General features: G+C 40.7%; 1 protein-coding gene across 1 annotated transcript in view; it reads right to left on the bottom strand.

Moving 5' to 3' along the window:
• LOC129853869 (collagen alpha-1(XXVII) chain B-like) overlaps window positions 1-20,867 on the bottom strand; it is a 144,962-nt gene extending 124,095 nt beyond the window's left edge. Inside the window, exons 1-2 of the mRNA XM_055920333.1 lie at window positions 20,380-20,867; window positions 11,963-12,033 (exon numbers count right to left, since the gene is read on the bottom strand). Of these exons, the coding sequence (XP_055776308.1) occupies window positions 11,963-12,033; window positions 20,380-20,432 (124 nt within the window). The 5' untranslated portion in view covers window positions 20,433-20,867. The remainder of the gene's footprint in view (window positions 1-11,962; window positions 12,034-20,379) is intronic.
• Window positions 20,868-22,251: the final 1,384 nt, after the last annotated feature.

Raw genomic sequence — 22,251 nt, 5'->3', positions numbered from 1 at the left:
ATACCTTGTGGACAGTGTTCATTGTATTCAAGTACAGCTGCAGGATCAACTCATTTTATAGTCTTATAGTCCATGGGCCAAAGTTATTTGTGGAATTTCTTTCCTTCTTAATGCGTTTGGGACAATCAGTTCTGTTGTGACAAGGTAGGACATTAGACTGGTAAAAATCTGTCCTTGGTCTGATGAGTCCAAATTTGGGATTTTTGGTTCCAACCGCCGTGTCTTTGTGAGACGCAGAGTAGGTGAACAGATGATCTCCGCATGTGTGGTTCCCACCGTGAAGCATAGAGGAGGTGTGGTGATTGGTGGTGCTTTGCTGGTGACATGGTCTGTGATTTATTTAGAATTCCAGGCACTCTTAACCAGCATGGCTACCACAGAATTCTGCATCGATACGCCATCCCATCTGGTTTGCACTTAGTGGGGCTATCATTTGTTTTTCAAAAAGACAATGACCCAACACACCTCCGGGCAGTGTGAGGGCTATTTGACCAAGAAAGAGAGTGATGGATTGCTGCTTCAGATGACCTGGCCTCTACAATCACCCAACCTCAACCCAATTGAGATGGTTTGGGATGAATTGGACCGCAGAGTGAAGGAAAAGCAGTCAACAAGTGCTCAACATATGTGGGAACTCCTTCAAGACTTTTGGAAAAGAATTCCAGGTGAAGCTGGTTGAGAGAATGCCAACAGTGTGCAAAGCTGTCATCGAGGCAAAGCGTGGCTACTTTGAAGAATCTCAAATATAACACATATTTTGATTTGTTTAACACTTTTTTGGTTACTACATTATTCCATGTGTTATTTCATAGTTTTGAAATCTTCACTATTATTCTACAATGCAGAAGAAGAAAAAAAGAAAAAACTCTTGAATGTGTAGGTGTGTCCAAACTTTTGACTGGTACTCTATATATATATATATTTCCATACTATGAAATAGGAATAATACTGTGAAATTGGGAAAATTATGATAATTCCCTTTTAGTGTAAGAGCTGTTTGAAAACACCACCTGAAATTTCAGCCTATTTTTGTGGGATGGAGTTTTGGCCTACCTGGTGACATCACCAGGCGTTAAATTAGTTGATAGACCAATAAGAAAGAGAGCTCCAAACCTCTCTGCCAATAACAGCTTGTTTTTAGTTTTCCCCTCCCCACTCAGAACACTCCCAGATAGTCCTAGCAAAATTGTTTGTTGAGAAATTTCTCTTTGCTATGAAGCAAATCAAACCAAAGTTTGTTTTACCATTTTCAGTGAAAACAATAACAATAAGGTACCCACTGTTTCTCGGAAATGATTTAATGTTGATCATTTGAAAATTGCACCTTTAACAACAACGGATATCCACAGATCTACAGCGCAGACAAAAAAAAAAAGTATATTTTCTTTGTCTGGAAATAATATGTTCTGCTGAGTAAAGATGACTGTAAGAGGAGGCCAGATTTAAGGGTTATTAAGTTGTATTGTGAAAACATTACAGTAGCTTGGATGTTCCATGATTTAATTACATCTTATGGGAATGAATGGAGGTTAAATATAATTGTTGTAACCGTATGCCAGTTACAGTGCTTTGTTTAAAGTGTTAATTATTCCATCAATATTCTATATGTGCAGATTTCAAATCAGGTGAATTGAACTAAAATATAATTTCTAGGGACAACCATGACTCCTTAACCAAGACTAGAAATACTCCATAGTGAAAGTTTGAAGTTTGATCTGCCATCATCTTTTTATTTAACCTTTATATAACTAGGCAAGTCAGTTAAGAACAAATTCTTATTTACAATGACAGCCTATCTACAGGGTCAGCCCCTGGAGGGTTAAGTGCCTTGCTCAAGGACACATCAACAGGTTTTTCACCATGTTGGCTTGGGTATTTGAACCAGCGACCTTTCGGTTACTGGGCCAACGCTTTAACCGCTAGGCTACCTGCCGCCTCTACTAGTAAGAAATACATTTTATTTTAAAGCAGCTTTACTTACAGGAGATCAAATGGTCCAGAAAATGTCTAATAAATCAGATGAGTTGTTGTAGCAAAACTTTCAACACTTGTTACAGCATTGTCACACCTCACTTGGGTTTAAATAGCTGATAGGAGATAAACCAGATACAGTCCAGTCCAGTCTCTACGCCAGGGGTATTCAACTCTTACCCTATGAGGTCCGTAGCCTGCTGGTTCTCTGGTCTACCTGACAACTAATGCACTCCCCTGGTGTCCCAGGTCTAAATCAGTCCCTGATCAGAGGGGCACAATGAAAAAACGCAGTGGAACTAGCTTCAAGGTCCAGAGTTGAGATTGAGGGCTCGACACTGTTAAAATAGCATGACTCAAAACACCTTCATTGTGAATATAAAACCATGAAAAGTCATGCACCTAAGCCGAGATCTGGTGTTTGGAGGGTGTTTGGATGTAAAACCCAATTTATTAAGGGTTGTGATACACAGAATGTGTTTGAAAACAGAATGGATGTACTCTGAAACATCCACTCGTTCTTCAATCTGAATATTGGTGTTTTTAAGAGAGTGTTTTGAAAAACATTTGCGGTTTCAGTGCATCTAAAAAGCAGCATCAAAACACATACAATCAAATGGTTTATAAATGCAAATGGTTTATAGCCTAAATATTGAATGATGATCATTTTCAATCAATATTTGACAACTTATTGTAGGCTATTACAGTTTGCACATTAGTTTCCAGTGATCAAGAGGCAGAGCTGTCATACAGTATTTTTCCCACAACTTGTTAACAACATAAAGAAGATGGATATGTTGGAACTAGTGGATATATGGACGCTTAAATATCTGGATCTAGTGAGATATACATGGCGGAGGCTCAGTCAAGCTAGTCATCTTGACAACTTTCTTGTGCCCTTCTCGCTGGCACCAAAAGTTTAAACAGTGTTGATAGGGGACATAATGCGGGCGGACCATCAAATAACTGGCAAATACATTACTCTTACAGAGTTTCCACATGGGAGAAAATATTGTAAATTGAATCAAAGCCTATTGGATGATAACATGTTTTTGACTAGGACAGAAGAATTTATAACATACTTTTTCTAACATAACGTAGGTACAGCAGATCCCTTTATTGTACGGGACACTTTTAAATGTGCCTTTGGAGGCCATGAAATTCAATACTCATCTTTGAAACAAAAGCAATTTAGTTCAAAAGAGTTTATATTAACAAAGGAAATAGAAGGACTAATAGTGCAGATAGATAGCAATACATAAGTTAGAGGAAAAACAAAAAAATTGAGGAACTTATTCAAGAAAGATCAAGTGTAATATATTTAAAACATCAAGCCAACTGGATGGAATATGGGGAAAATGCACCAAATTATATTTTTTAATCTTCAACATAGAAATGCTACCAAAAATAATTTACTGAAACTTGTTACAAATGACGGAGTAACCCATGATTCACCAAACAAATCCTAAAGAAGACACTGGAATCTGAATAGTTTTCCTAGGGTAGACAATGGCACTAATTATACTGCCAGAGCAAGCAAAAAGGCAGTAACTGCTCATTTGGTCGAAAATTAGTTAATGTCATTTTTCCTACATTAAATGCATGCTTAATCATGTGGACAAGTATCCTGCCTCTATTGTATTGTGTTTTGGGGGAAATGGGGGTCATGTTAGCAGTAACTGCATAAAGTTACTGTGAAACCAAGGTAAATAAAAGCCATTTTTTCTCAGTTCCACATCATGAGCAGTTACTGTTTTTTTGCTTGGTAGAGCAGTATCGGCTACTACAGTTGTCTGGCCCATTGTGAGATTTAAATGATGTTACAATCAAAATATTTAGGGCTATGTAGCAGAAGTAGCATGAGGTAACATACATAATGTGGGCATCTGATATTTGTGTGACAAGGTGGATTTGTATCTGCTTGTCAAGACAATGACTTAGTCCACTCAGACAGTCTTCAGGAATCAACGGTTGAACTGAACCACCATTGTTACATGACCATGGACTTAAGTCAATATTTTTTTGCTGAATTCTTGAACTTCTCTCAAGTCTAAATAGATGGGTTGATTGTTTAGCAACGAAACCAATGTGCGTGCAACTACGGGGCAAAACAGACGGGATTGACTAAGATTGTTGACAACATGTAAACTATATTTTGTCGCCAATGTTTATTGAAAACATAAAGACATTTGCACAATGAGCACTTGTGGTCTATCAAATACGCTATATCGTTACAGTTGTTGGTTAGCTAGCTAGAAAAATCAGTCAAAATAACTCTAAACAAAACATGGTATCAAGAACAAGATGAAACTAGTTGAAAGGAGGCCCGACTTCCCAAGTGGCAGTTTCTTGTCATTGATGGTAGCTATCTGGCCATCCACAATCACAACAATTAACAAACTTCTGCCCCATTGAATCGTGCGCATCATTTTCGTGACGTTGTCAGCTAACCCATCTACAGGGCCTATGGAGAATATTTTTGTGGTATTCCACCTTTATTTGTTCTATTCATTATTTACACAGATTAGAAACAGAGGAGACAGAGAAGAAGTGGGACAGATTATTTAATCTGCAACTTCTGTGGCAGTAAAATGTCACCTTTTGTAATGTTACCCATTCAAGCACACGTTTCATGTGAGGAACTTGTTAATCCCATTGAGCTAAAGCCTGGGCCCCCATATCAGAAGACAAATCTTTTGATTAAAAGCAAAATGTGAACTTCAAACATTGTTCTGTTGTACTGTTCAGAATTCCCCAAGTCACGGGCAAGGAGGCGGATGAACCCTCTACTAGCAAACTCTATTGTTAAGTATAAAAACAGGCAGTTTTGCAGGCACCTCCCCTTGGGCCATGAGGTGGGTGTAAGATGGCGGACAGGAAAAAAAATTGAAAAGTGGAAAATGTTGAGTGAATATGGAGTGGTGGATCACACAGAGGTTTTGGAAGAGGTACAAAAGGAAATTGAAAGTTACGAGAGTGAGGATGAATTAACTGGCAGGTGCGGTGAAGACTGCCAAGCTTGAGCCTCATCCTGATGATGAAAAAGATGATTCTGGCCCAGTGGGAGTGAGATTTTTGGAGAGAATGGATACATGCCTTCTGGCAGATCCATACAGTATGTGTTGTCGGGTTGGGTGGAGAAGAGGTTGAGGAATGTTGTGTCGGTGAAAGAGAAGTGGAATCTATTTTTGAATTTTTTATTATTCCTGCCGGCCAGAGGGAGCATGCTCTCCGCACCACGCGATTGGGGACAATAACTGTGACTTGCTTTCCTCTCTGGAGCAGGGCGCTGTTGAAAAGAGTGATAACTGGAATGGCGTTAAGTGGATCAACTGAAGTTGAAGATTCCCGGTGCAGTTTAGTGCGGCACAGACCCAGTGGACAGCTTGGTGAAACAAAGACACTGTCTGTACTACTGAGTTTTGATGAAGTCTTTATCAGATAGAGTTAAGTTAGGATTTGTCCGTTACACTATGAGCTTTTGTCCCAAATCCATTAGTGTTTTAGGTGTCATGTGGCAGCAATGTGTAGGATGACATGAGACAAAGGAATGTGTAGTATCGATGGAAACAGTTGTGTGTGTGTAAACTTTATGGGTAAATAAAAAGGGGACCATCGATCTCTACCAGAAGCTTGGCTGGTGCGTAAAAACTGCAAATTCAGACAAACAAAAGGTGTAATAGGTCCGCACTAAACTGTATGGGTACCCATTGTGCTGGAGATCAGAGGTGTCCGTGAGAGAAAGGCAGCTTGAGGTTGCCAAGGTCAGAGTAGTGCAGAAGATGTCGTATGCTGAGGCAGTGAAGAGAGTAGTAGAGGAAGATAGGGTCCCTTACCCTGGACCTAAGAGGATCCCTGTGAGTAGGCAGAGGCCAAAAAAGAGTGATAGGAATAGCATGTGCTTCAATATGGTTGTTTTTCTGGCATTCATGGCCATGGTTGCCAATTGTACCGCAGGAATGGAACATAAATCAGAGGATAGATGTTGTGGTGGCAGCGGTAGAGAAGTACTTGGGTATACACTCCTCCTGCAGAGGAGTTAGAAGATGTTTTGAACAATAGTGTCCCATCCTCCCAGGCTGCTAGCCTGCAGTAGGATTAGAGTGTACCAAAGTAGTAGAAATGGTGAGGTTTTAATTGCTGCAGGGTTAGTGGGTAAGGCTATTTTTTTCACAAAGTGTAATGAATTCATACTGCAGAATAGTAGGCTGATACACAGCCAATAGAGTAGGTAGCGTCATGCACCTATATAATTATTATTTTGGGGGACCACCATAAAACTAAAGAAGTCACCTCCCCTCAATATGGGTCCTTCACGAATACAGAGAGGTGAGGGCACACCAAATACTCAGGTGAAACTCTCCAAAACAATCCAAGAAAGTATGCGTCAAGGAAAACGTGAGTATCACATTGAAGAAGTCAACAGAAAAGGAATTCACAAGGAATTCAACAAGAACATTTGTTTTGTGTAGCATGCTAATAGTCCAAGTCAAGCAGCCATTTTGATTAAATGATCAGTTTTGTTGATGCTACATGTTGGCTGGTAAATTGATACAGTACGTCATTGTTTGAACCTTGCTTGCATTCATTTTTTTAAATTAAAATTAACCCTGATTTGTAGTTAAAACTGCTGGCTTGTTTTCCTACTAGCTTAATGAGCTTTATCTATTGTTTGATGTTTGTCCCACATGTTACATGCTACACTAAATAGCCACTGCAATTAAGCTTGTTCTAGCTTTGGCTTACTATGCTACATGTTATTGCATCCCACTTTTGACATTCATATTGTTATCTTGTTGCTATATTTGCATAGTTTTATTCATTATGTATTTGCATATTGCTATTGATATGTTTAAGTATTGTATACTAATTTAGCAGTTTACATTATAACAGTTAGTTACTAATTATGCATTTGTGTACTGTCATTATTGCTCTCCCTGCAGAAAACCATATTAGCCACCGGCTGGTCAATCCTATCCAAAGCCAATCAAGGATCACAGACTAATGCCAACTGAACTGCAGTGGTGTAGAGTACTTAAGCAAAAATACTTTAAAGTACTACTTAACAAATTTTTTGTGGTATCTGTACTTTACTATTCTATTTTTTTAAAGTTTTACTTCACTACATTCCTAAAGAAAATACTGTACTTTTTACTCCATACATTTTCCCTGACAGCCCAAAGTACTAGTTACATTTTGAATGCTTAGCAGAACAGAAACATTTTGAAATTCACGCACTTATCAAGAGAACATGAGATCATCCCTACTGACTATGTTCTGGCGGACTCACTAAACACAAATGCTTAATATAAGGAATATTACATTATTTATACTTTTACTTTTGATACTTAAGTATATTTAAAACCAAATACTTTCAGACTTAGTCAAGTAACATTTTACTGGGTGACTCACTTTTACTTGAGTAACTTTCTATTAAGGTATCTATAGTTTTACTCAAGTATGACAACTGGGTACTTTTTCCACCGCTGCTGAACTGTTAATCGTCAATCATATCATGTAACTCAACTGTACTGTGATTGAATCCATCTGAATATAATGTATATATGAATATATCTGAATATTATAGAGCCCCACAGTGGAGGTGTCATAATACCCATAAAACATAGCGTTCAAACAGGGAAATGGTTCCAATCGTTTTTCCACCATTAATTTTTCCCATAGAAACACTTCAAATAAGGGCTGTGTTTCGTGTAGGCTTTCCCTGGCGTCACGTTTTGATAACCTTTGATAAATCTCTCTCGGACAAGGTGACTTTTATCAATATATTCGACTCTATTTACTCTCAGATAAGCTAATTAGCATCAAAGTAGACATCATGCAAGACTGCAAATCCCTGCAAGCTCCTGGACGTAATCTCTAGCTGACACCTTTGCTCACAGGTATTGTGCCCATTTAAAACTTGCACAAGACAGTTCACAAAATTGTCAATTTAACCCTCCTGTTGTGTTCGTTCATGTTAATGAATTCTGTGTTCCCGGTCCAAAATGAACGCCCCATTATAGCTGATTATGAATCCATAATAATACATATACAGTATTATCACCTAATGTTGTGTTAGATCTTTTTATCAACTTAATTTCTTGTGAACATTACAAGTTTTTAACTTCTATTTGATATTTATGGCCTGTAGGCCTCATTGACCTGAGCTCATACAACTCGTTTTTGAGTAAATAAAAAGCATAATGTATGGATTATTTTGGCTATAACAAATGCTCAGATGAAACATTTTGTGCTATTTGTCACAGACCACTTTGTGTCAAAGTTTAACAAGGACTCTCTCCTCCTCACCAGTGTCATGATCAAATATATGATCAAGAGCCTCACATACAGTATATTGATTGGTCATTGTGCTGCCACAGAATGAATTGTGAGCAAGGCCTCAAAAAAGATTTATATACCAGAGCTGCGAGAAAAGTTCTATATATTATTGAAACAATGTTGCGATTGTTTGTGAGAATGCCAACAGGTGTGTTCTATTGGGGAAAGGTTCTAGTGGGGGTTGCCATGGAAGCCAAGAAGGAGAGTGAGGTGTGTGTGTGTGTGTGTGTGTGTGTGTGTGTGTGTGTGTGTGTGTGTGTGTGTGTGTGTGTGTGTGTGTGTGTGTGTGTGTGTGTGTGTGTGTGTGTGTGTGCTCAAACACACATGCGTGTGGGGGTCTGGGAAAGGAAGTGTGTCCATCTGATGAATGGGCATGTGGCTGAACTCATTTTTATACACTAATTGTAGTCTCACCCATTCATTTCTAATGACCGGTCATTAGAACACCACACACAGGTGTACAAAAGTTAAATAAAACACCCAAAATGTTATGAAAATCATCCAAATGTATTTTGTGTGTTCAGATGCCCTGTGAGGACAAAGTCATGGAACCTTATGACAATTAGATTAAATTAACTACATTTTTCAGAGAGAAAACTTCGGTCCAATTCAACCGGAACACAGCAGGAGGGTTAAAGAAATGTAGCCAATGTATACATTACTAAATTTAGCTGACATTAGATAGACAATCCAGAGATTCTAACCTTTGCCTCGATTCGGCAGTCTCGTCCAGATCATCATGGCATTTGTAGTTCATTATGATAGCCACATTAGCAGCTAATTAGCGTTTCATTTCTGGGGGGGTTAAATACAGGTGAATATATTGATAAAAGTCACCTTGTCCTAGAGAGATTTACACGGTTATCAAAGTGTCACGCCAGGGTAAGCCTACACAAAACCAGACCTTTTTTAAAAAGTGTTACTAAAATCCCCTATGGGAAAAATGAACGGTGGAAAAACAATTGGATCCCTTTTTTCTTGTTTGACCGCTAGGTTTTATGGGTATTATGACTCACACTGTGGTACTCTGTCATCACAGGAGGTTGGTGGCACCTTAATTGGGGAGGACGGGCTCGTGGTAATGGCTGGAGCGGAATCAGTGGAATGGTATCAAACACATGGTTTGATGCCATTCCATTTACTCCGCTCCAGCCATTATTATGAGCCGTCCTCCCCTCAGCAGCCTCCACTGCCATATTCTCTTGATTTTGAAGAATATGATAAATACCTTACAGATCTTAGAACTGTCATACTTTATCAATATACCATGTGAAAGACCTATTAATGTTTTGTTGTTATTGGATAATTTGCAAAGAAAAAATAAAGCATTTGATGCTTTAAAATCAGGTCTTGAAAAAGTCATATGTACTCATTAATTATTATCCTGGACAATCTTATTCATTTGTATTTTCATAAAGCGATCTTTTCTGGTGTCTTTTATTTGAGAATAATACTTAACATTTGACCCTTTGGTGTTACCAATGAGGAGTTTATCAACACACACGGTGTGACACACCATATAAGAGCAGGGAATACAAAATAAGGGACTCCCATTTACAGTATTTGGAAACTCCAGAAGAAGGGATATAATTCTGCACTGGACAGGATTTGAAACACCATTATAGTGTTTTCAACATTTTCCAGTAGCTTTCCCAATCTCTGGCAAGGTATTGCACAACTCTTGATTAAGTGGTGTTACAACACCATGTCATGTTCCAGAACATTTCAGGATTATGTGTTTTAACAACTAGCAAAGTTAAGGTTTTGTCTCCCTATCATTGGTGGCAGCTCAGTTGCCACTAGTTGTTGTGTTACAAAACACTTTTAACAGTGTATGGCTCACCTACAGTAAATGGTGTATTGCTTTATACAAATCATCTCTCCTTCATCTCTGTCTAACATGGAGTAATGTAGCTGAAATATGGTACCGTAATAAGCCATCTGGTTACCACCAGGTACAGTGGTTGTACCATGCTGTTTGAGGCCAATAAAGGCTGAATCTGGTGTTTAAAACGTCTTAGATCAGCATTAAAACAACCCCTGTTTCTGCAGCTTGGTCTAGAAGAAGCGCTGCCGCCCCTACACCACACATTGTCCCTGGAGGGAGTAGTTTGATTGCTGTTTATGCCACTCACTTTCTGTGATATCTCTTTCTCGTCAATCTCCCCATCTCTGTATCTGTCCCCCCCAAAAAAATGTTTAACTCTCTGCACCAGGTTGAAGTAAGGTGGTTGAAACGGTTAATCCTCTTTGTGACCCACATAAAGACTACAGTACATGGCTTCAGATGTGAAAGTACAACTTCCCCTTGACTAATGCAAAACAAATGTGGGCAACAGTCAACTAAACACTGAGTTGAATTATAGTGCTACAATAGAGAGGAAATACAGAACAGTACAGACACTGCAGCTATGATTCTTAAGGGCTGTTGAGCCATAAGTCATGTTCGGGGAGAAAGAAGGGGGTGGGCTGTACATTATGCAGCGTCCCAAATGACACCCTATTCCCTATTTGAAGCACTACTTTTGACCAGGGCCCGTAGTGGTGCACTAAATAGGGAGTAGGGTGCCATTTGTGACATTTCTATGTGCAGCCAAGTGGGAGGCAGGGAGGGCATGATCACTGGACAGACCCCCCTACACATGGAAAGGACATCAAACTGAAGCTGAACTTGAAGACAAGAACAAAAACTTACTTCATCAGCAGAATATCCCATGATACCGTAGCTTACAATTATCTGTATAATGGTTCTGAGAGATTATTTTACAGTCTGCTATTTACCTAATAAGTGCACATAAAAGATGCATGATGAAATGTAATAACATAATAGGAGTAAGTAGTCTGATATAGGAAGGGGGACAGTGAATGCCAAAACTCTAGGTTTGACCCTATTACATCCAGATCTCCACAAACATCCTTTATTAGAAAATCTTGGCAGAGTTCCACAGTAAATGCAGCCGTTGCATCAGAGACAGAAGAGGGAAGGATATCAGAAGATTCAGAAGGTATAATCCCCCTAGAATCTTCAGTACACATCTCCCACTCCCACAATAGAACAGAGAGCGTTTTATCTCCACAATCTCTCCACTTCCACACCAGAAAGAAGTAAAGGAGATAAAGCCACTACTGTTGGAGAAAGGATTGTTACCTCTCTCAGAATAAACATGCTTCAGTTGAGCCTCTAGACAAGACAGACAGACAGACAGACAGACAGACAGGCAGACAGGCAGGCAGGCAGGCAGGCAGACAGACAGACAGACAGACAGACAGGCAGGCAGGCAGGCAGGCAGACAGACAGACAGACAGACAGACAGACAGACAGACAGACAGACCCGACCCGACCCGACCGACCCCTGTCACAGTTCATCCTCAAACAACTTCACGAAACACGTTAAATGATAAAGGACTTATGTTTGGAAGGATTGAATGAAGTAAAGCTGTTTCAGCTGGGTTATGATACATTTTACAGTCCACATTTCACCACTTTACATTAAATCATACACGTTTGGCCCTAGCCCTTTACTAGGCTGTACCAATTCGACACTGACAATATGCAATACGATATTCTGCTGTACAGCTATACTAACACTCAATAAAAATACATGATTGGATTTCTAAATCCTTACTTCAGAATGAAATAATGAAACCTCACCTTCAGGGTGTGCTTGAGCTAGCCCCAGGAAACAGGTACAATAGAGAATAGTCCAGAGTTTTAGAATTCTCCTGTGGGGTAGAGAGAGAATATGGTTACACACACTCATCCATAGGGAAGTGGTGGAAAAAGTACTTCATTTTCATACTTGAGTAAAAGTAAAGATACCTTAAAAGAAAAAGACTCAAATAAAAGTTAAGGTCACAAAGTAAAATGCTACTTGTCTAAAAGTATTTGGTTTTAAATATACTTAAGTATCAAAAGTAAAAGTATAAATCATTTAAAATGTCAAACCAGACAACACAATTTTCTTGTTTTTTTAAATTTCAGAGGCAGTAGGGATGACCAGGGATGTTCTCATGATAAGTGCGTGAATTAGACAAGTTTCCTGTCCTGCTAAGCATTCAAAATGTAGCGAGTACTTTTGGGTATCAGGGAAAATGTAAGAAGTAAAAAGTACATTATTTTCTTTAGGAATGTAGTGGATTAAAAGTACAAGTTGTCAAATATATAAATAGTAACATAAAGTACAGATACCCCAAAAAACTACTTATTTTTACTTAAATACTTTACACCACTGCCATAGAGTATAGGTTATAACAGGGTTTGTAGAAGGTTTATCAATTCATTTCTGCACTCGTTTAATCCTTTCCACATGGCAGATAATCTGACCCAAAGGGGGGGGGGGGTAGGTGAGTACTGCTCCCCCTTAGTCTCCCTCTGACTGCTTTGCATCTGAGCCCCTATTCCCTATATAGTGCAATACTTTTGATCAGAGCACATAGGGCTCTGGTCAGAAGTAGTGCACTACAGTGCATTCGGAAAGTATTCAGAACAATTGACTTTTTCCACATTTTGTTACGTTATAACCTTACTCTAAAATTGATTACATTAACTTTTTTTTCTCATCAATCTACACACAATACCCCATAATGACAAAGCAAAAACAGATTTTTTGTCATTTTGCACATTTATAAAAATAAAAAAAATACAGAAATACCTTATTTACATAGATATTCAGACCCTTTACTATCAGACTCAAAATTGAGCTCAGGTGTATCCTGTTTCCACTGATCATCCTTGAAAAATTCTACAACTTGATAGGAGTCCACCTGTGGGAAATTCAGTTGATTGGACATTACCTGTCGGCCCAACAGCTGACAATTGCATGTTAGAGCAAAAACCAAGCCATGAGGTCGAAGGAATTGTACGTAGAGCTCCGAGACAGGATTGTGTCGAGGCACAGATCTGGGGAAGGATACCAAAAAATGTCTGCAGTATTGAAGGTCCTCAAGAACACAGTGGCCTCCATCATTTTTAAATGGAAGAAGTTTGAATCCACCAAGACCCGCCCGAGAAAACCGAGGAATTGCGGGAGAAGGGCCTTAGTCAGGGAGGTGACCAAGAAACCAATGGTCACTCTAACAGAGCTCCAGAGTTCCTCTGTGGAAATGGGAGAACCTTCCAGAATGACAACCCTCTCTGCAGCACTCCACCAATCAGGCCTTTATGGTAGAGTGGTTAGATGGAAGCCACTCCACAGAAAAAGGCACATGACAGCTCACTTGGAGTTTGCCAAAAGGCACCTAAAAGACTCTCAGACCATGAGAAACAAGATTCTCTGGTCTGATGAAACCAAGATTGAACTGTTTGGCCTGAATGCCAAGCGTCACGTCTGGAGGAAACCTGGCACCATGCCTACGGTGAAGCATGGTGGTGGCAGCATCATGCTGTGGGGGTGTTTTTCAGAGGCAGGGACTGGGAGACTAGTCAGGTTCAGGGAAAGATGAACAAAGCAAAGTACAGAGAGATCCTTGATGAAAATCTGCTGCAGAGCACTCAGGACCTCAGACTGGAGCGAAGGTTCACCTTTCAACTGGACAACGACCCTAAGCACACAGGGAAGACAATGCAGGAGTGAGTGGCTTCGGGACAAGTCTCCGAATGTCCTTGAGTGGCCCAGCTAGAGCCCAGACTTGAACCCGATCGATCATCTCTGGAGAGACCTGAAACTTGCTGTGCAGTGATGCTCCCCATCCAACCTGACAGAGCTTGAGAGGATTTGCAAAGAAGAATGGGAGAAACTACCCAAATACAGGTGTGCCAAGCTTGTAGCGTCATACCCCAAAAGACTCGAGGCTGTAATCACTGCCAAAGGTGCTTTAATAAAGTACTGAGTAAATGATCTGAATACTTATGCAAATTTGATATTTCCGTTTTTTTAAGACATTTGCAAAAATACAAAAAAACTGTTTTTTCTTTATCTTTTTAGGGTATTGTGTGTAGATGGATGGGGGAAAAAAACAATTTACTCGATTTTAGATTAAGGCTGTAATGTAACAACATTTTGAAAAAGTCCATTTGTGACACAGCCTCTGACTAAGGCCTCCCATGGCTTGTAATTGCAATACACCCGTCAATGGTTCTTAGAAATCAAGGAAGCAAAGATAAGGGGAAAATTAGAAAAAGTCCTTCATTTACAAGGGCAGGGGGAGACAAACATCTGGAAACATCAACACTAAGAATCTCAACACACTAAATCATCAGTCAGCACTTCCAGTTCAGAGTCAGACAGTGACGTCACATACATAACGAGGTTATATTATCCTGTGAGTTTGTTTTTCAGTACCATGACTACGTACTTCAAACTTAAGATACGGAAAGTGGATGTGGCCAAAGGATGAGTCTCAATGATGGACTGGGAATATCACTGAGTAGTTTTCAGCCTGGATGTTAGCCTGGATAAGTGTTGGAGTCCATCAAGACCAAAGTGTAAAAGTGCATGTTATGCCTGTATTTGGTTTCGCCAGCAATGCAGTATTCACCAGCAATGACTACTTGAGCTGGATGAGAATGCTTTACAATATGTGGTTACGGCGCAGCTACTTGTCCACAATCTGAAAAACTCATTGACTTCTGCGGTTTCCTCTTACAGAGTGAGGCCTCTCAATGACCTGCAGGCCTGGAGATTCCAGCCAGGCAGCCAGGGAGGCAGGGAGACACGGAGTGCTACTCCAGCGCCCAATAACAGCAGAAAGTCACCAAGTGACCACAGGCTTATTACACTTACTACTACGATAGTCACTTCTACATCCTCAGCTTTCTGCACCTTTGCCTCATTCAATATTTTAACACTACATTCAACATTTATATTTGCAGAAGAGCGTATAAGGCATCGAGGTTTGCTGAGTTGTGACGACAACTAGTTTGAATGTAATAAACTCAGCAAAAAAAGAAACGTCCTCTCACTGTCAACTGCGTTTATTTTCAGCAAACTTAACATGTGTAAATATTTGTATGAACATAACAAGATTCAACAACTGAGATATAAACTGATCAAGTTCCACAGACGTGACTAACAGAAATGGAATAATGTGTCCCTGAACAAAGGGGGGGTCAAACTCAAAAATAACAGTCAGTATCTGGTGTGGCCACCAGCTGCATTAAGTACTGCAGTGCATCTCCTCCTCAGGGACTGCACCAGATTTGCCAGTTCTTGCTGTGAGATGTTTCCCCACTCTTCCACCAAGGCACCTGCAAGTTCCCGGACATTTCTGGGGGGAATGGCCCTAGCCCTCACCCTCCGTTCCAACAGGTCCCACACGTGCTCAATGGGATTGAGATCCGGGCTCTTCGCTGGCCATGGCAGAACACTGACATTCCTGTCTTGCAGGAAATCACGCACAGAACGAACAGTATGGCTGGTGGCATTGTCAGGACGTTCATCTCATGATGAGCCTGCAGGAAGGGTACCACATGAGGGAGGAGGATGTCTTCCCTGGAACACACAGCGTTGAGATTGCCTGCAATGACAACAAGCTCAGTCCAATGATGCTGTGACACACCTCCCCAGACCATGACGGACCCTCCACCTCCAAATCGATCCCGCTCCAGAGTACAGCCCTCGGTGTAACTCTCATTCCTTCGACGATAAACACGAATTCGACCATCACCCCTGGTGAGACAAAACTTGTCAGTGAACAGCACCTTTTGCCAGTCCTGTCTGGTCCAGCGACGGTGGGTTTGTGCCCATAGGCGACGTTGTTGCCGGTGATGTCTGGTGAGGATCTGCCTTACAACAGGCCTACAAGCCCTCAGTCCAGCCTCTCTCAGCCTATTGCGGACAGTCTGAGCACTGATGGAGGGATTGTGGGTTCCTGGTGTAACTCGGGCAGTTGTTGTTGCCATCCTGTACCTGCCCGCAGGTGTATTGTTCGGATGTACTGATCCTATGCAGGTATTGTTACATGTGGTCTGCCACTGTGAGGACAATCAGCTGTCCGTCCTGTCTCCCTCTAGCGCTGTCTTAGGTATCTCACAGTACGGACATTGTAATGTATTCCCCTCTCCACATCTGCAGTCCTCATACCTCCTTGCAACATGCCTAAGGCACGCTCAGGGGACCCTGGGAATCTTTCTTTTGGTGTTTTTCAGAGTCAGTAGAAAGGCCTCTTTAGTGTCCTAAGTTTTCATAACGGTGACCTTAATTGCCTACCGTCTGTAAGCTACCGTCTGTAAGTGTCTTAACAACCATTCCACAGGTGCATGTTCATTAATTGTTTATGCTTCATTGAACAAGTATGGGAAACAGTGTTTAAACCCTTTAAAATTAAGATCTGTGAAGTTATTTGGATTTTTACGAATTATCTTTGAAAGACAGGGTCCTGAAAAAGGGAGTTTCTATTTTTTGCTGAGCTTATGATAAATTGATGAATTGTGTATTCCCCCACCCACTCACTGAACTAGCCAATCAGCAGAGTGAGATTTAAGAATACAAAGTTTTGTAATTTTTTAAGAACTCCGTCAGGGTCTCAACTAGGGCTGTGGCAGTCACAGATTTTCTCTTGTTATGTCAGTCACTTAGCCAATGTCAGCAAAAAAAAATCCAATTGCTAAATTAGTTTAGCGGCCAGCTATCTAAACTTGTTATCATGGTCGAATTACCGGCCGGGGTGCCCACATCGATTTTGATAGTCAGTTTCACTCAGATATCATATTAAAAACATTTCTCTCTGCCCCATGGCAAAATGTGTAGAATTGCAGGAAACTTGCTTTAAAACTGCAACATTTTATCTACACACCATGGCAAAAAAAAAAATGTTGCACAAATTGAACTCTAAAACTTAAAAAAATGTCTCTCTGCTGTCAAGAGGGGTGCCACTAAAATGTTTTGCTCACAATGTGTGTGTTTATGGGTACGCAGACCCACGAGCAACTTCGGCCCGTTATGATGAGTTCAGATTTTTTTTGTGGCCCCCATCGCCATCAAAGTGTCCATCCCTGCTCTAAACCATCCAAACAACTCACGCCCACAGCGTTCATTTGTCAGCAGTGCACAACTGCAGAGCGTTCATTTGTCAGCAGTGCACAACTGCAGAGCGTTCATTTGTCAGCAGTGCACAACTGCAGAGCGTTCATTTGGCAGCAGTGCACAACTGCAGAGTTTAAAAAAGGGGAATGCTTACACTTTTAAAAGAAAATGTTTTGATTTGGAAGTTGCCAGGCACAGTATGAAATCCAAAATGTGTTATCGCTATCATTAATAACTATAATAATTATTGATAGTATATAGCCACCAGCTCTACCGGAATCCAGAACACTTTTCATAGGCTATTCAACTTTTCTCTAACAATGTTTCTGCAAGCAGGGCCGGTTTAATGCAGGGCCTTACAGGGCCTGAAGTCCCTGGGCCCAGTCCCGTGGTGGGCCCAAGAGGTAGAAAAAACCACAAGATGTTTCAGGAGCCCGTTCTCAATGAGTGTACAGCCTGCTGCTGCTCTGCTAATCATCAGATGCGGGAGGAGAGGAGGTAGGGGGCACACGTGGGTAACTGTGGAGCCCTGCCTTGATTGGGTAACTGATTAATAAAATGTTTTAAATAAACTGCATAATAAATAAATGTGACTGGGCAATTGTCTGAGTCAGGGGCAGGCACAAGTCCACAGGGGGCCCAAGAGGCAATAATAAAATCAAATAAATCACATAATTTTTTTCATTATTATTTTTTTATACAACCACAGGAGCCCGTTCTCAATGTTCAAAATATACCAGAGAGCATAATTTAGCCACAGAGGATCGATAGTTTCAGAAAAATGACTGTGGATTACATTTTATCACTAGCACATACAGGTAACTGCCAAAATAAAGGAAACACCAACATAGTGTCTGAAAGGCGCTGCATGGTCAACCTGATGTCAGCAGTGGCCGTGCAGCATTTACGCTGATACGGCCTCTGCAGAAGTCAGGGCTTTCATACGTCTTGCGCTTCGCGGAGCAGGGCAGAGCTGTTGTGAGGGAAGTGAGTTTGTGTTTATACAGGACCTCCTTCCCCCACCTACCATCAACCAATCATGTCAATGCAGAGCTATTCGGAGCCCTTCGCATTGTTACAACATTTGGGAGGCACGCGGCGATGCTGTACGGAGCTCCATTTGGCCTCTTGCGGAGCCTCCTGAGGCATGCATTGTGTCACACCCTCCATATGGACCCTCCAACCACATTTTTGGATCAAGCATAAATTAGCTTTTAAAGTGTGTTTGTCCACCACCTGCTGCCAGAACAGCTTCAATGCGAGTTGGCATAGATTCTACAAGTGGCCCTAAACCATGCCAGGAAAATGCTTTTGGCAGATACCGGTTGCCTACAGTCGGGAAGGCCGCAATTTGGCCAGCATGCTTGCCAAATATACAACTTGTTGCGGTGTGGCCATAGACATATAATCAATCCATGGGAGGGTTTTGGAACCTCTTATCCTGGCAATTTGACTATTAAACTCATGGGTACACTAGCAACGGCTGCCAGTCCTGACTTGAATAGGAACTGCCATCTATGGATTATATGTCTATGGTTGGTTGTGGCTGTCTGTTGGCCTTTTGCAAATTTCAAAACACACCTAAAACCTAACACACCTAACTCTTAACCCCTGGGAAAAAAACATACAGTTTGGAAATGCCTACTGCTGAAAAGAGAAGACGTGTGAACCAATATAAATAAAATAAAAATATCAATAACCCAATTTTTTGCAAACAGCAGCACTGTTTTTCAAAGTAGCATCATCTTGAGATAGGCTATTGCCAAGACGTGTGCATCGGTCATCACAGTGAGTAGAAGCCTATGGCTTATTCATCATCATTAGTTGAGTCAGCATGCCACTGGAAATTGTATTTAGTAGCCTACATAGCATATATATATATATTGTATATTAACTCCTAATATTGTACAATCTCTTTGTCACTTCATTGGCCTGGGCAATTTTTTGTTGAATTAAAGACCAGATTGATCTCAGTTTGTCAGTGTCAGAGTAGCCACTCCTTTCGGTCATTTGTGTGGCATTAAATAAGATTCAGCTAATGTCTTTTATCATGTAAATGACGTCGAATTGCATGAAGTTCATTTTTAAAATGCCCATTTTTTTCGGACCCTGCTAAAAATGCCTCTCCTCAACAGTAGCCTAGGACACATGACAAGTGTTATTATGGCTTTATTAAAAGGGCTTTTTCTTCAACAAATCACATATAAAAAAAATTTTTGAAGGAACTCCGGCTTTCAACTGACTCTTGAAAGTTGTAATAGTAGGATGCATTTTCAAAATTGGGTAGTGCATCACCAGTTTTCCTCTTGTCATGTCCGTCAGTGCATACCTTAGAGCAGGGTTTCCCAAACTCGGTTCTGGGCCCCCAGAACCAAGTTTGATGGTGAGTTGGTTATTTGAATCAGCCCCAGGATCGAGTTTGGGAAACCCTGCCTTAGAGAGCTATTTATAACTTGTCAGAAATGTCCAGATCAACTAGCCCATGTCAGCTAGATTTTGTTGTAATATTTGAGTCACTCAAATATCACATGAATGCACATTAGACATGACAAAATGTATAGAATTGCTACAAAAAAAATTGCTTTAAAACTGCTAAATGTTCTCAGCACCCCGTGACGAAATATGTAGAATTGCAGGAAATAGGTTTTAAACCTACAAAATGTTCTCTCTGCCAACAAGAGGTGTGTGAACAGTTTGTGTCATGAACAGTGCTTGTGCCCACAGAAATATAGATCCCCAATGCTGGAAGGGGGGCTTCTGTAAAAATGTTTGGGAACCCCTACTCTAAAATATAGGCTTGTAGTTCAGACAAATAACGTGTTTATATCATAGCTGAGAAATCCAAAATGAAAATAGTAAGGAAAAAGATTAGCCCACACATTGGGATCACATAATAGGGATCATTCATTCATTGACACAGACATGATTCCCACTTTGTATTCTTGTGTGCTCTCAAGAAAGTGAACATGCATTTCTTCTGGAATGTATGGAAACGCATTGGAGTTAAAACAGCTGCACAGATGTTCAGAAGTGAGTTAAATCATGATCAATTTTATAGATAAGAGATGAAGGGGAGAGCTGTTTTGTTTGGATAATTTGTACTCACCCCCCAACTCCAGCTGTTTTGAGTTTGGAGTACAGGGCATTGTCCGGCTCCATAGCGGTTACTTCATTCTTTCTTAAGAGTTTTTACAACGGTCCAGAGTGGCATGAGACATACGCAAATCATTTCCATTGCAGCTGATCCTTAAAACTTCGAAAGGGAACCAAAAAAGCACCGGTAATAAGAGATCAATAACGTGTCTTCCTCCTTTCTCAATGTCGTTCCGTTATCTTCCTTCAGGAGTTCTTTACATAGAAGAAACTTCGACCTACAGAGCTCCATCGGAGTGTTACTTTTCTGCGCGAAAGAACCGACTCCAGGTAAATGTCTGTGGGGAGAAGTACAATCTCTTACACACTCATACGAGCACGGTGAAATGAATGTATGGCGACCGCCTTGTACGCCGACGTTTCTAATATACAAGATATCGTGGAGTGAGTGAGGGAATTCTCTGCTCGGGACTCAGAGAAACACACCTCCTTCTTTCGCCTCAGCTGATATTGAAGGAGGAAACAAATGTAACACACATGAATGGTGTAAATAAGAAGAGACATTTCATTTGAAGGTGTGTATTGCTTGCAAAGCTAAACCTTCTAAAATTGCACTTTTCCTTAGTAAGTAGACCATGTATGCAGATTTCATTTAGTGCCATACATGACCTAGACCTCTGACTTCATCAGAATCAGTCTTGTCAGCCTGGTCTCATAGACTAGACTTAACATAGTAAACGTAAATCCATTACCCTCAAATTAGTATATGTTATGTTTGGGATGGTTACACAAGACAGAAGGGCACTTAATAAGGCAAAAACGAAAGTAGGAATGTTGGTTGGGCATATAACTTACAACCCAAAAGTTGTGTGTTTGAATCTCATCACGGACAACTTTATAATGTTAGCTAATTAGCAACCTTGCGACTACTTACTACTTTTGAATTACTTTGCAACTACTCAGCATGTTAGCTAACCCTTCCCCTACACCTTAATCCTTGAACCTAACTCGTAACCCTAACCTTAACTCCTAACCCCTAGCATAGCTGACATTAGCATTAGCCACCTTGCTAACGTTAGCGACAACAAATTAGAATTCGTAACATATCATACGTTTTGCGATTTGTAACAATTTCAATTCATAACATCATACAAATTGTAATACATATCATATGAAATGGATGATGGACATGCACAAATTAATACATACCATACCTATCATACTAAGTGAGTGTTGGATTTACTATGTTACGTCTACCCCTGAGTCCATGTTGGCCTTGTCTCTGGATAGGTAAGAGTAGCCTTCAGCTGTCCAGTTATTTATGGGCCAGGTGACATGTCTAGACTGTAGGCAGCTGCATGGCTGATTGTTTGTTTACCCAGCACACTTGTTTTGTCTGGGGCAAGGTGCCTGGTGCCACCTTGGTGTTTCACTTCTCTCCAACACAGCAAATGTACATTTACATTAGGGGAAATGTAAAAGAGAAACAGGTATAGCTATAAAAAAAAAAATCAATACCTGCTACAAAATAAAGTATCTCCTTATTCCTTCTTAGTCCTTGCAGTACCAGGCTAGTTAGATAGTGTATTGTACACCAGAAAATTTTTGGTTGTTTCTACGTTCTCCTGACAAAATGAAGAGGACTACCATGCATGCCTGACAAGCTGACAGTGACGATTTCATTGCTCAGGAGATTTCCCCTGAAGTTACGAGTTGCCTGTCATCCTTATCCTGTTCTACAAAACCAGAGAGCCAATTGCTACGGCGAAGTCACAGTCAAATGGCGGGGTGGCGAGATGCCTTGAATGAAGAGTGAACTGTGCTGCCTGCCTGCAGAGGACATGCTCATCTCCCCTGTTGACCTCCTGCCTCTGCTTCCAACTTA

Source organism: Salvelinus fontinalis, chromosome 4, assembly GCF_029448725.1.
Source record: "Salvelinus fontinalis isolate EN_2023a chromosome 4, ASM2944872v1, whole genome shotgun sequence".
NCBI classification, from domain to species: domain Eukaryota; kingdom Metazoa; phylum Chordata; class Actinopteri; order Salmoniformes; family Salmonidae; genus Salvelinus; species Salvelinus fontinalis.
Note: the sequence above shows the minus strand (reverse complement) of the source record. Positions and strands in the feature narration are given on the sequence as shown.